Raw genomic sequence first — 13,162 nt, 5'->3', positions numbered from 1 at the left:
AGAGAGAGTGTTTATTCAAATAAGGAAAGGATGATGCAAAACCATGCAAAAATGGAAACAATCCAAAGGTACAGAAAATGTGCAATCCGTCTCCAAAAAAAGAGCCTCAAACTTTGGTGGCAGTGAACATTATTTCCATGCTGCGATGCAGAGATATGAACCAAAGACGGAGAGGCTCGAACTAGACATGGGGATGGCTCAAGTTCAGTGAAAAGGAGGACTAACAGTGACATGATAGCAGCCTTCCAGTTTTGCCATTCTGTATTCTGCACCTTATTCTGTATCTGCAACGTAATGCTACCCAGGAACCTGCCAAGTATGTTCCGTGGCTGATGACTAGCTATAATATGGTGAGAAAATGGACTTTCCTATCTGTTCCAAGTCCCCCTTTCCTTATAGCTCCATCTTCTTCCTCTCCCCTTCCTTCTTGCGTGCCGCGTGGCTGATAGATTCTGGACTTCCTTGAAATAACTGCTGTTTAATTCCGTGGGACTCTGGTCGATTGGAAAGAGAGGCAGTTGCCTCCCAGATGTTATTCACGGTGGTATAAATCCCTCCCTTCCTCTCCATCCAGTCAGACCTGAAGCTTCTTGGACGAGAAGCGAAACGTCTTCAGAGAAAAACAGGGAAAGTTTTTTTTTGGGGGGGGGGGAAGCAGAAAGCTGTAAGGTGTCATGGGCTGAACTTCGGTTTCTGAAATGCTCCTTATCTTTATTATTTATTGATTATGGAATTTATTTGCCAGCCAGCTCCTATCCAATGACTCTGGACAGCTAGAGTGGTAACCTAGTGAAAATGTAGTGGCTGTAACATCTTTTCTTCCTCCTCCTCCTCTTCCTCTCCTCCTCCTCCTGCTGCTTCTCCCCCTGCAGTTATTAACTCTAGGAACCGACATCAAGGAGTTAAAATACTGCTGCCTTCAAATACAGGCGGATTAAAACTTTAAAAAAACAAAAAAAACCGTTCATTTGGACTCCCCCCAGTTTAAACCCACTTGCGGGCCGTTTAGAAATCCACCAGTCTTTTTGGGGGGGGGGGGGGTATTAGATTAGGTACCACTTTACCTATTCGGGGGGACTACACCTCCCAGGCTGCATTGCATCTCAGGAGAGCCGGCGATTGGCTCAAGCAAGCGCTCGGACAGGTGGGTTTGAATTTCTGGAGAGGGGCTGCGATTGGAGCGCGCGCTCAGAAAGGGGAGGGACGGAGGGGGGGGCCGTTTGTGGTCTCAGGAGGCAGGTCTAGGATTGGCCCCCCAGCCTCTTGAGGGACGTGGCAGCGTGGGCAGCGATTGGTTGGCTCCAGGAGGGGCGAGACCTTAGTGCCTGAGGGAAGAGTCGGGTGGGGTGGGGATGCTGCTTGTCCAGCCAAGCCGGAGAACCGGCTGGTCCCGCGGCCGGAGGGATGGTCCCCGCGCGACCTTGCCAGGATGGAGCCCAGCGGCGTGGAAGCCGTTTATCCCGGCCTCTTCAGCGCCACCCAGCGGTAAGGGAAGGTGGGGAGAGCGAGCGGGCGGAGCCAGAGACGGCCCCACCCACTTGGGGGCGTGGCTACTGCATTGTGGGCGGGGCCTGGCGGTTGCGCAACCTCCCTGGCTAGGAGGAGGACTGTAATTCTTGGGGGTGATAGGTAGGGGATGATGAGAATTGTAGTCCAGGGATGGAGCGGGTGATGGGGAGCGCTGTGATGCTCTGGGAAGAGTGGGGGTGGTGGGCTCAGGTGATGCTGTTGGTTGACCATGATATAAAAAAAGCTACAAAATATTCTCCTTTATTGGGGTGCATGTGTAGAAACAAACTTCCCAGGGTCAAGTTTTTCCTCTGGAGAGTCCATTCCTATCCAGAAGAGCAGCTGAGCTGGAAGGCGGGGTTAGATGTGTCATCAGTTTGGAATCTCTGCGTTCTCACATGAAACCCAAATCCAGGGCCTGTGAATTCCACTGACGCTTACCTGGTGCCTCTTTAGCTTGACAGTTAGTTGTGTCATAGACTGCAATCATAAACTGTCTTGTGTTTTGCGCTCAACGAATATTCCCGGTTAACTTGCACCTGACGATCCCCAAATCCATGCTCCTTTGCTTGTCGATGGGGCCTCAGCCCTCCTGACGTTTGGGCAATTGTTTTGGGGGCCTGAGAAACCCCTGCCAGCTCTTTGAGGGAAGGAGCAGATTGATGTGCTTACGATGGGGATCTGGTCTTTTGTGCCAGAGGATAAATCAAGTAAAGCGACGTTTGCAGTCGAGACTCCGGGGAGATCCTTTCGGTTAGAAGATTTTCAAGGCTGGGAATTGGATCCTGGCTCTCCTTTTTTTTTTTTTTTAAGAATTGCTGGAAAACCCCAAAGGAGCCGTGAGAGCGGCCCAAGGCAAGCCAATCCATCTCTTTGAAAAGTTTATTTTTAAAACTTTTTGGCATTTGGAATTGGCCGGCGATCATGAACTTCCAATCAACAACTTGGATGTTTCTTGAAAAATTATTGTTGGCGTTCCAACAATAATTGTAATTTTTGTAATTTTACCCATTTCCCTTGAAATGAATCGGGCCCCGATTGCGAAATGAAAAGGGACTTTGAGTGCCCTTTGACAGCCTCCTAGGTTTATGTGAACCCCTTCTTGGCTAGATGGTTTCATTAAACTCTGCCTGTCCCCAAAGGTAGTCTGATCCCTTTTAAAGAATGCTGGTTATGAGGGCAAGGATGGTTCTTGATAGGGATGGCTGGACTTTCGTTGTAGGAGACGACCAGCCCGATGGAGGGGTCAAAGGCATCATTAGTCACAAGTCCCTGCGCCCCTGCAAGAGATCTAAGTCCTGCCTACTTTGAATGCCTTTCTTATCTCCTGCTCATTTCCCCTTAATGGTCAGTTGGCCAGATTCTGGCAGACCGCTTAAGCTTGCAATAAATCGTTATACTCATTTGAACTGCCTGGATTATCCGGATTCCCCCAGAGTTTGGCGTTTCTCTTCCGTAAATCAGAACATGCAAAAAGATGGTTTAGGGCCAAGCGCCAGCGTGCACCGTTTTTCTGGAAATACAAGGTAGTGCCCGATTTACGACTACAGTTGAGGCCAACATTTATGTTGCTAAGTGAAACAGTTTGTTAAGTGAGTTTTGCCCATTTTATTATCTCTCTTGCCACCGCCGTTAAGTGAATCACTGCAGTGGTTAACTTCGGCCACATGGTTCTTAAGCGAATCCGGCTTCTCTTTTGACTTTGTTCATCAAAAGGTCGCCAAAGGGGACGGAGTCACCTCCAGGAACATGGCAAAACCGTCATAAATATGAGTCGGTTGCCAAGCGGCTGAATTTTGATCACGTGACCACAGGGAATGCTGGAATGGTTGTAAGTGCGAACCGCAGTCCGAAGTCCCTTTTTTCAGTGCCGTCGTAACTTCAAATGATTGCTCAATGAACCGAAGTAAAGGTTCCCCTCACACATCCATGCTAGTCGTTTCCAGCTCTAGGGGGCGCTTCTCGTCTCCGTTGCAAAGCCGCAGGCGTCTCCGTGGTCGTGTGGCCGGCAGGACTCAACGCCTTCGAAGGCGCATGGAGGAATGCTGTTCCCTTCCCTATTTTCCTACTTGCATTTTTTACATGCTTCCGAACTGCTAGGTTGGCAGAAGCTGCTGGCACAAGGAACGGGGAGCTCACTCCGTGACACGCGGCGCTGATCGACAAGCTCAGCATCTTAGCCCACTGAGCCCCGCGTCCCAGTGTCCCCAGTGAACTGAGGGCTACCTGTTCAGCCGCAAAGATGGGCTGGCATGGTTTGGGGAGAATATCTCCCCTTTCCGGCTCCTTCGACTTGGGCGCAACCCTTACGTTGAACTCTCTGGATTTTTCACAGAAGGAGAGCACCAGACCCTCTGCGTGAGTCATCTGCCTTGCCAAGGTTAATTCGCTTTAATCCCATTTAAAGCCAATGAAAGAAAATTGAATTGTTGCTTTGATTTCTTTTTCTTTTGTTTAAAATAAAGGCCTGGCTTTTCTGGCCGGAAGCTTCCAGCATGCTGTTGGAAGTCCAGACTAGAACCAGCGCTTGGAGATGTGGGTCAAAGTACAGCTTCCGCCTGTTGCTTCTTCTCCTGCCTTCAGGAAATGCTTGGGGGGATACGTGGACCCCTCTTCTTTGTGGCAGCCCCTCAGGTGCCAACTGCGAAGTCAAAGCCTTCGATCCCTGCTGTGGTTGAGGATCCAGGCCAGTGTTTCTCCAGCTTGGCCCATGAAGAGGTGTGAACTTCGACTCCCAGAGTCCCCCAGCCAGTAAGGGGGAATTCTGGGAACTGAAGTCCACCCCTCTTCAGACTGCCAAGGTGGAGAATCGCTGATTCAGAAAACAGCCTAGCAGAGGTGATAGTGTACATTGAAAGGCCGGTTGCTCCCTGCCTTAAATTAACGATGCACCTCGCTCCTTTTGGCACTTGACACATCAAAAAGATGCCTAACCGGCCCCTCCTCCCATTTCTCAGCTGACTAATATTTCTACTTGTTGGGAAAAAAATGCATACTGTATTTCTCTGTTTGGATAACCCCCCACCATTTTTTTGGTTATTTTTTTTCTGCCTCATATGAAGGAGCTCACGCACCCCTCCCCCAAGGAAAAATGCAGACTTGTGGCCTGGATCCAACTAGTTTTGTCTCTCATAAGAGATCTCAAGAGCGGGTTTTTAAGAGGATTCTGAACAGGGGGAAATCGTCGCTTCTTTTTCTTTTTTTAAAATCTCCCATCGTTTAAAAATAGCAAATAAAATAACGTTGAACACAAATCACCTACTAAGGATTGGAGAGGCGGTTTGCTGTAGCCGTTAAGGGTCGTGCTAGAAACAAGGAAACCCTGGGTTGTAATGCTGACCCAGGCCCAAGGCCAACTGGGTCACAAAGAGGAGGAAGGGGTGAAGCCGTTTCCCAAAGCCCCTGAAGGCCAGGCAAGGAATGACGGATGGAAACTGATTCGAGGAGAGATTCAACCTGGAAATAAGGAGGAATTTTCTGACAGGGAGAACAATCCACCCATGGAAGAGAAGTTGCCTTCAGAAGTGGTGGGAGCTTCATCCCTGGAGGCTTTCGAGAAGAGACTGGACTGCCATCTGTCAGAAATGGTGTAGGGTCTCCTGCTTGGGCGGAGGGTTGGACTAGATGACCTACAAGGTCCCTTCCAACTCTGTTAATCGGTAAAGGATATTGAGACTCTAGAAAGAGGGCAGAGAAGAACAGCCAGGATGATGAGGGGACTGGAGGCTAGAACACATGAAGACTGGTTGCAGGAACCGGGCTTGGCTAGTCTAGGGAAGGAGAGAAGGACCAGAGGAGACAGGAGAGCCGCCTTCCAACGTTTGAAGGGCTGCCCCAGAGACAGGAAGCAGTCAAGCTCTTCTCCAAGGCACCCAAAGGCCAGACAAGGAAGAATGGATGGAAACTGAACAGGGAAAGAGATTCAACCTGGAAATAAGGAGAAACTTCCGGACAGTCAGAACAATCCACCCAAATGTAGGACTTTTCCTTTTCTCTGCACTGAATTTCACTTTGTTAGATAGGGCTCGGTGTCCACTTCCAGCTTCCGGTCCCCTCATCTGGCCCCGAAGAACCTTTTCCTACATCCAGGGGGACAGAGAGAGGAAGCCAACCCCCAAAATCGGGGGCTCCTCCCCTCCCCCCACCCCCCCTTTCCCCAAAGCCTCCCGGATGCTCCCTCAATGAGGTAAAACGCGACGCTTAGCATTCTTCTCGCAACCCTCGTTCGCAACCCAAGTCCGTCCAACCGAGAATTATTTCGAGGCTAGTTTCTGTGGCAACCAGCTGGAGACCGCAGGAAGAAACCACCGTTTGTTTTGGGGTGTGTGTGCTTCCCCCACCCCTTAAAAATAAATAAATAAGTAAATAAAGGAGGGGAAGCTACTGTATTTTGAGTTTCCCTTAAAAAAAAAACAGAAAGAAGAAGACCAAGGGTACAACTTCCTCTCCTCCCTAAACTTCGTCCCTGTTTCCTAAACGTTTATTTCGCCCTAAAGCAACTGGATGGGCAGAGTCGATCAAAAAGAGATTTCACCTGCCTGGTCTGTTCTCCCTCCTGCATGGAGGAAGAGTCGGGTTTTTAGGGACGGGAGCGCTAACTAATTGGTTTGTTTCCGACTCAGGTAGGCCTCAACTTCCAAAGCACTTGCTTAGCGACCATTCAAAGTTACAACCGTTAATGACCGTTACGGCCATTGGAGCCACGGGCCCCACAGCCTGCCCCTTCCTCCACTATGCAAACTTCTCTCCCTTCTAGCACCGATGATGTTACCCTGTTGGGTCATGAAACGTCTGCAAGGAAACCACTCTGCAATTCACCCCCCACCTGAGCGGCAGACATTCTCTCCTATTCATAGAGAGGGGTCTTGTTTGCGTGGGAGATTTCCCCCGAGGGGCTCGGGGGCTCTGAAAAATGCCTGTGGCCTGAGCCCAGTTTTCCAAACAGGATGGCAGACTTTGTGCAGAGGCTAATTTCTTAGAAGACATCGGGGTCTTTGCCCCCACTGCCACCCCTCTGGTGGCGAGAGAGGGAGGGAGGGAAGGAAAACAGAAAGAGAGAGGGAGAGAAGAAGAAGAGAGAGAGGGAGGGAGAGGGAAGAGAGAACAGAAAGAGGGAGAGAGGAGAGAGAGAGAGAGACAGAAAAGAGAGAAAGGCAGAGAGGAGAGAGAGAGAGAGATCGCCCAGTGCAATTACAAGGCATTGTCTGTCTGGGCAGCCTTTCTCCGCTGATCTGATCCTCCTGCCGTGACTGAAGATTTAATGGCACCGTAGCCCTCCCGCTTCCCCTCGGAGCCCTTTGGGTGTCCATCACTTCCCCTTCCACACACACCCTCCCCCCCCCCCCTCCCTCCCCCCTTCCATTCAAGAAGCCAGCCAGCCTCCGGGAGAGAAGGAGGATTCCCCCCACCCCACCCCAGGGATGAAGCTGGCTGCTGAAAGGCGGGACTGAGGAAGCCCCCCACCCCCCACCCCGCCGCTCCTGAGAACCGGGGAGGAAGGGGTCCTTCTCTTGAAAGGAGCCCCCAGTCTCCCCTCTTTCCGCCTCTCCCCATCGCCGAGAGGGGCCAGTCAGCGATGTCTACTAATGAAGCAATTCTATTCCAGCTCCGTCTCCGAAGATCTGGGCTGCAGACGGGGAGAATTCAGCAGGAAGCATTACGGATCAGTAGAGCTGGTAAGTTTGCCTTCTCCTCCTCCTCTTCCTCGTGACGATGATGGTGGTGGTGGTGGTGGTTTTCTTTAAAGGGTTCAGATCCAGAGGTTTGGGGAGGAGCCCCCCCTCCCTCAAAGGTGTTTTTTTTGGGGGGTGCCTTTCCCAGCACCTCTTTTTCTTGCAATTGCGGTCGGTTTTTCGGCCTGCCTGCCCGCCTGCCCTTCCGTCGGCTGCAGAGATCTTCCCTTTGCCGCGCTTGACGGAGGGGAAACGGCTTGTTTACCTTCCGAGCCCTCCGGTTTTATTGGGCTTTATTGCTCTCTGCCGGAGAAGCCTCAGTTTTATTTTTTTTCTTTCCTTACTGTAGAAAGGGGCAAAATGCAACATCGGTCCAAAGGGGGGTTGCCTTGGGGGAAAAAAAAAGACCAAAAAGGGGGAAAAACCCACCACCCCCGAGCCCCAGAAATTGAGGGGATGAGGGTGTTTGGGAAATCCAGATTAAACGGGGTAGCTGGGAAGGTTCCCCCTCCCTCCCCTGAATTCCTCTTCTTTGGGGGTGGGGGACGGGGGGCTGCTGCGTATTCCTCCCATCGCCGCCGTTTCGTTTTGCAGGAACCAAATTCCTGCTTTGATTTTGGAGCCTGGAGAGACCCGTAGAAGTTGGTTCTGGAGAGAGAGAGATCAGGGGTGGGGGGGCAGAGTGGGGGGCGCAGAGGCCCCGCCCTGAATTCGGTGTGTGGGCAACACCTGCAAGGTTTCATGGCTGGAGCATCTGGGGGCATCCGGGGCTAAGAAGGGGCGGGGGGGGTTATGGCCCTGCAGCCTCTCCCTGGGGCTGGCGGGGGGGGGCTGGAAACCCGGTTTCCTCGGAGCGGATGATTTGACAGAAAGCAGTGCGCAAATAGCGGGGCGTCTATGAAAGGGAATCGCGTTTTCTCCTCCTTTAACCTGGCTTCTTGTAGAGGAATGTATTTGGAAGGTGGCCTTCCCCCTCCTCCTCCTCTTCCTCCTCCTCCTCCTCCTTCCTCCTCCTCCTCCTCTTCCTCGCCTCTTCTTCCCCCTTCTGGACATTTTTGGGTTCTTCTCCATCTTCTTTTTTTCTTTCTTCGTGTCCCAGCTTTTACTTCAGGGGGGGACTCCGCAATCCCTGGTCCTAGTAAAGCGAGAAGAAGGTTGGCTTTCCTTTGGCCACGTTACACTAAGCAAGCTCACCCCCCGCAGGTCCCGCCAGTCGTGGCTGTGCACAACCCGTAGAGACGCACCGAGCTGTGTTCCTTCGGTCCAGTCCTTCCTGTCGCGAGGCATGGCGTGGTTGCACGGAGCAACTTTAAGGGCCCTTTGCCTCGTCCGGTTCTCCCGGTTTTCCTCAGGGCTTGAGAACTGGACTTCACACCTCGGTGCGTTGTGTAAACACGGCCGGGACTGAGGTCTCCAAGGAACCCAAACCGGCTTAGGCTAAGCACGAGGGGCGACTTGGCGAATGTGCGGCCTTAAACGATGTGAAAGGGAGGCGGAGGAGCCTTTCGGGCTCACTCGGGTCGCCCCATCCGCCCTGGTGATCTTCCCTTCTGTGACTTTGGTTGCGCACAATCTTCTCCGGTTGAAACGGAATAACAGAGTTGGAAGGGACCTTGTAGGTCATCTAGTCCAACCCACCCACCCAAGCAGGAGATCCTACCCCATTTCTGACCAATGAAGCTCCCACACCTGGCAGGTCCCTACTGAAGGACCCAACTCTGCCAGCTCCATTCCAGCCCCCGTCGGGGGTCGTGGAGGAGACGGGGAGGAACCACCAGGTCCGCCACAATGCCTTGGCGACAAACCGCCTAAGCCGTGCCTGAAAGGAGCAGGATGGGCGGCCAATGGCTTCCTAGGGCAGAGGTCTGTTTTAGGCCCCCACTGGGGGAGGAGCCAAGAGGGGCGGGGTGGGGGCAGGTAGTGGGTGGAGCCATCACCCAAAGGGGTGGGAACGTGAGCTCTTTTTACCCCTCTTCTAGCCTGGGAGCTAAGAGCTGGATGGGGGACCCTTTGGCTCTTACAAGCGGAAAATGTTCCCCCCTCTTTCTACGGATTTGAAAGCCCGGATCCACCTGCCCTCACCCATTCACCTGACATAGTCTACCTGGATGTTAGGATGGACGGCCGCTTCTCCCATCCCAGGTTATTCCGTCTTTCTCAAGGGTGTCCAAGCTAAATATGTCAGTTTAACCACCACGGTTTCACTTTGGGAACACCATAGGCCGTTTCCTTGAGACCAGTCCTCCCAGTAAACCAGGTTCTGGAACGTTTCAGTCAGACCCTCTACCCTCCCATGCCCCCCCCTTTTTTGGCAGCTTGTGTAGTCCTCGGGGAGGAGGTCACATCTATGTCGCCTACATAATTTGAGGTAGTTGTGAAAATCACAAACAACCACAAAGGACCTAAATATTTCAGCATTGACACGTACTTGAAGAGCTTTTTTCCCTCCCACCTTCTTCCTTCCTTCCTTCCTTCCTTCCTTCCTTCCTTCCTTCCTTCCTTCCTTCCTTCCTTCCTTCCATCCTTCCTCCCTCCCTCCCTCCCTCCCTTTTTCCTTCCTTCCCCTTCCCTCTCCCTCCTCCTTCCCTCCTTTCCTTCCCCTTTCACTTTCCTCTCTTCTTCCTTTCCTCCCTCCCTCCCTTTCCTTCTTTCTTTCCTTCCTTTTTCTTCTTCTTCCTTCCCCCCTCCCTCCCTCCCTTCTTTCCTCCCTTCCCTTCCCTCCCTCAGTCTACGAAACAGATTACCTGACCCCACCATAAAGGTGTGCAAGGAAACTAACATGAAACTCATCCCGTTGAGTTTAAACCCGCCAGTTTCAAGCAAAATTGAATCCCGCAGCTTTGAAATACAAGCAACAGGTCTGAAACAAACAAAACTCCACCCAACGGTATAATCCAAGTATTGGTGGAGTAGCTGGAATTTAAATGGTTCCTTCCCATTGACAGCTGTTTGGGGGGGTTGAGGGGGGGCTAACAATGGAATAAAAACAACTAGAAAAAAGAAGAGAAGACAAAACATATATTGAAAGCCTGATAAGAGAAAGCAACCGGTTTCCCCGGCTCAACCAAAGGTGTGCTCTGCTCGGAGCAGACCCCGAACCCCCTGCTTTCGGCTTCCTTTGGTTTAAAGTTTGCCCAGTTGTCTTAACTGGGGTTTGCCTTCAGCCAAGTTTTGAAACCATCACAAGCTCTGAGGACATGCCAGGAGCCCTCAGTTGCCACTTGGCTGGAGCTCTGTGCCCTGGTCCAGCTGGCATGAAAACGGGCAAGCTCAAGTCACAAATCTACAGAGGAGAGCCTGGGCGTAAGGGAGAAATGGAGCTTCCAGCTGCAGGGGCAGTACGTTTTAGGGAGGAAGCTCCGTCCAAGAGGGGCAGGCAAGGGATAGTCCTCGTCTTACGGCTATAATGGGGACCAGACCTTTCATTGCAAAGCAGAGTGATTGCTGAGTCATGTCTGATTTTACGACCTTTTTTTTGCCATGATCGTTAAGTGAGTCACTGTGGGTGGAGGAGGAGGACTGGGGGATGCTTAACGTCGTATGAGCTTGGCTGTTTTCTTGCAGACGTTTCCTGACCCAGCTAGGTAACATCATCCGTGCTGGAAGCGGGTGGGGTTTGAACCAACTCCGTTCTTCTGTGTTTCATGTTCTGCATAACGTTTCATAACCGCAGGACATTCGTGGCCCAATGAAGTCGGGGAATCCTTGGGGGAAGCGGAGAAGAAGGATTCATTCTGCTCCTGGATCGGCCTCCGTTGCAGAACGACACCCCCCCCCCCCAGACCATCTCTCCCCTGCCTTGCCCCACAAACGATTCCCCGGAACCGTTTTTCCTTCTTCTTCTCCTTGTTGCCTGTTTTATCTCCGGCAATCGAAGCGGCCTCATTAGAGCTCAGCATCTTAGAAGCCAGGAAGACGTTTGAAAAGATCTCGCCCAGAGAGGCCCGCTCAGTTTTTCCTGTCCTGGGAGAAAGGGGAAAAAAAACACGGCCCGGAGGATGTCTGCCTCCGCCTGAAAGGCTTCTGGCTTATTTCCTTTTATTTATTCATTTATTTGGAAAGGCCGGGCCTTTCAGGATGTCATCTCCAATTCAATAAGCTAGAAATTGGATTGCATTTGCTATCCATCTCGTCTCGGGCGCTTGGCAGGATCTAGCCAGCCAGGGCAGTGATGATGGCGAACCTATCCGGCACCGGGCGTGTGCATGTGTGTGTGCTGGATCATCAGAAACCCAAAGACCAGCTGGCCAGCGCGCACACGTCTGGTTTGGGGCCGTTTGGGGGGGCATTTTCCGTGCCGTTTTTGGCCTGAAAAATGCCCTGGGTTTGGGCCATTTTCAGGCTGTTTTCAGGACATTTTTCGAGCCACTTTCCGGTGCTCTGGTGCCCGCAAAGACCGGCATGCCAGAAACCAGAAGAGTAGCTGACAACGGTGCACGTGCCCACACAGAAGGCTCTGTGTGCCACCTCTGGCACGCTTGCCATAGGTTCGCCATCACGGACCAAGGGCATCCAACCCCGGATCTCCACAAAACATCTCCCCCCCCCACACACACACGGATGTATCCCCGGAGCCAAAGGTCCCATTTCTGCCCCCCCTCCACCCTTCCTTGCCTTCAACAGCTGTCTTGACATGACAGTCCTTTGATTCGGCTGCTGGGCCAGGAAACGCTCTGGGTTCCTGTTTGATTTGGCAGAGTGTATTTATTTGGCAAGCCTTGAAGATCAACAAGAGAGAGAGGCAGGGGGAAAAACGGGGAGGGGGATATCTAACTCTTTCAGCGCCAAAGGCACAACGGTAGTCACAGGAATCTAGGGAAATGAACCGGGAACCGGAGCTGAATCCTTTTGCAGGCTGAAATCCGTAGCTTTGTACAGGTAGACCTGGGTTTGCGACGGTTCACATAGAAATTCAAGTGCTTGGCAACTGGCATGTCCTTACACCAGTTGCAGCGTTCCCAGGGCCACGCGATCCCCTTTTTGCGGCCTTCAGACTAGCCAGACACAAAGGGAGGAAGCCAGTTTCGCTTAACGACCGCGTTACTGATTTAACAACGGCCGGCGACTCGCTTAACAAGCGTGGCAGGAAAGGTCATAAAATGGGGCCGAAGGAAGACAACATCTTGCTTGGTGACCCATGTCTCACTTAGCGGACAAACTTCGGGGACACGGTTGCAGTTGTAAGTCAAGGACTACCTGTATAGCTTTAAAGAAGTTTCTTTGGAGAAGCTCACAAGGCTATTTCGCTGGCTTTTTAAGGCTTTCTTGGGGTTTTTTTAGACCTTCAAAACCGCCCTTCCCAGAAAGATATCGCTCTCAATGTTATTTTTTGTTATTTGTACATGATGTTCCGTCCTTTTTTGGCGGGGGGGGGGTCGGGGGAGAGGAGAAAAGCTCTTAGTTTTATTGCCTTTCGGCTTACGAAGGAGCTAATTTATTCACTGATGTGGCACTTTGACATTCGGGGCTGAAAAGGAGAGAATTTTTTTTAAAATTCGGCTCGAGGAGGCACAGATTTTAAATTAGAAACCCACGTCGCCCTCTTGCCATGCTCAGTGAGATTTTGGGCCCTGCTGAATTGGGTAAGGCTTACTCCGAAGTAAATAATACTTGGTGCTGAAAGAAATAATACTCTGCAGTGATGGTGTTGCTCTATATTACCTTGGTAAGCTTGGAATTCAGTGTCCACTTCTGGCCACCACGATACAAGAAAGATGTTGAGACTCTAGAAAGAGTGCGAAGAAGAGCCACCAAGAGGATTGGGCGGCTGGAGGATGAAACACACGAAGAATGCAATCATGGCGAATATCTGTAGTTCGGGGGGTAGGATGAGGGCAGAGGTTCATCCTCCGAACTTGTCGGTTGGTTTCCAAACGTTTCATTACCAAGCTAGGTAACATCTTCAGTGCAGATGGATGACAGGGGGTGAAAGTGTCATTCTTCTGTTTATAGGGGCTTATAAAGGATGATAGATCAAGAGG

General features: G+C 51.6%; 1 protein-coding gene across 3 annotated transcripts in view; it reads left to right on the top strand.

Annotated features, from left to right (window-relative positions):
- The window catches only part of GARNL3 (GTPase activating Rap/RanGAP domain like 3), a 44,752-nt gene that overhangs the window by 6,052 nt on the left and 25,538 nt on the right, over window positions 1-13,162 (top strand). For 2 of the 3 annotated variants that reach the window (XM_026712451.2, XM_026712449.2), the window contains exon 2: window positions 7,115-7,184. Coding sequence is in view for 2 of the 3 variants with exons in the window: in XM_026712449.2 (XP_026568234.1) it covers window positions 7,115-7,184 (70 nt within the window). In the remaining variant the exon portion in view is untranslated. Of the gene's footprint in view, window positions 1-1,318; window positions 1,486-7,114; window positions 7,185-13,162 lie in introns of those variants that run through there. The other variant, XM_026712450.2, reaches the window with a different exon arrangement.

Source organism: Pseudonaja textilis, chromosome 17 (assembly GCF_049901715.1).
Source record: "Pseudonaja textilis isolate UNSWEBS1 chromosome 17, rPseTex1.2, whole genome shotgun sequence".
Lineage (NCBI taxonomy): Eukaryota > Metazoa > Chordata > Lepidosauria > Squamata > Elapidae > Pseudonaja > Pseudonaja textilis.
The sequence above is the reverse complement of the archived record's forward strand: the minus strand, read 5'-3'. Positions and strand labels throughout refer to the sequence as shown.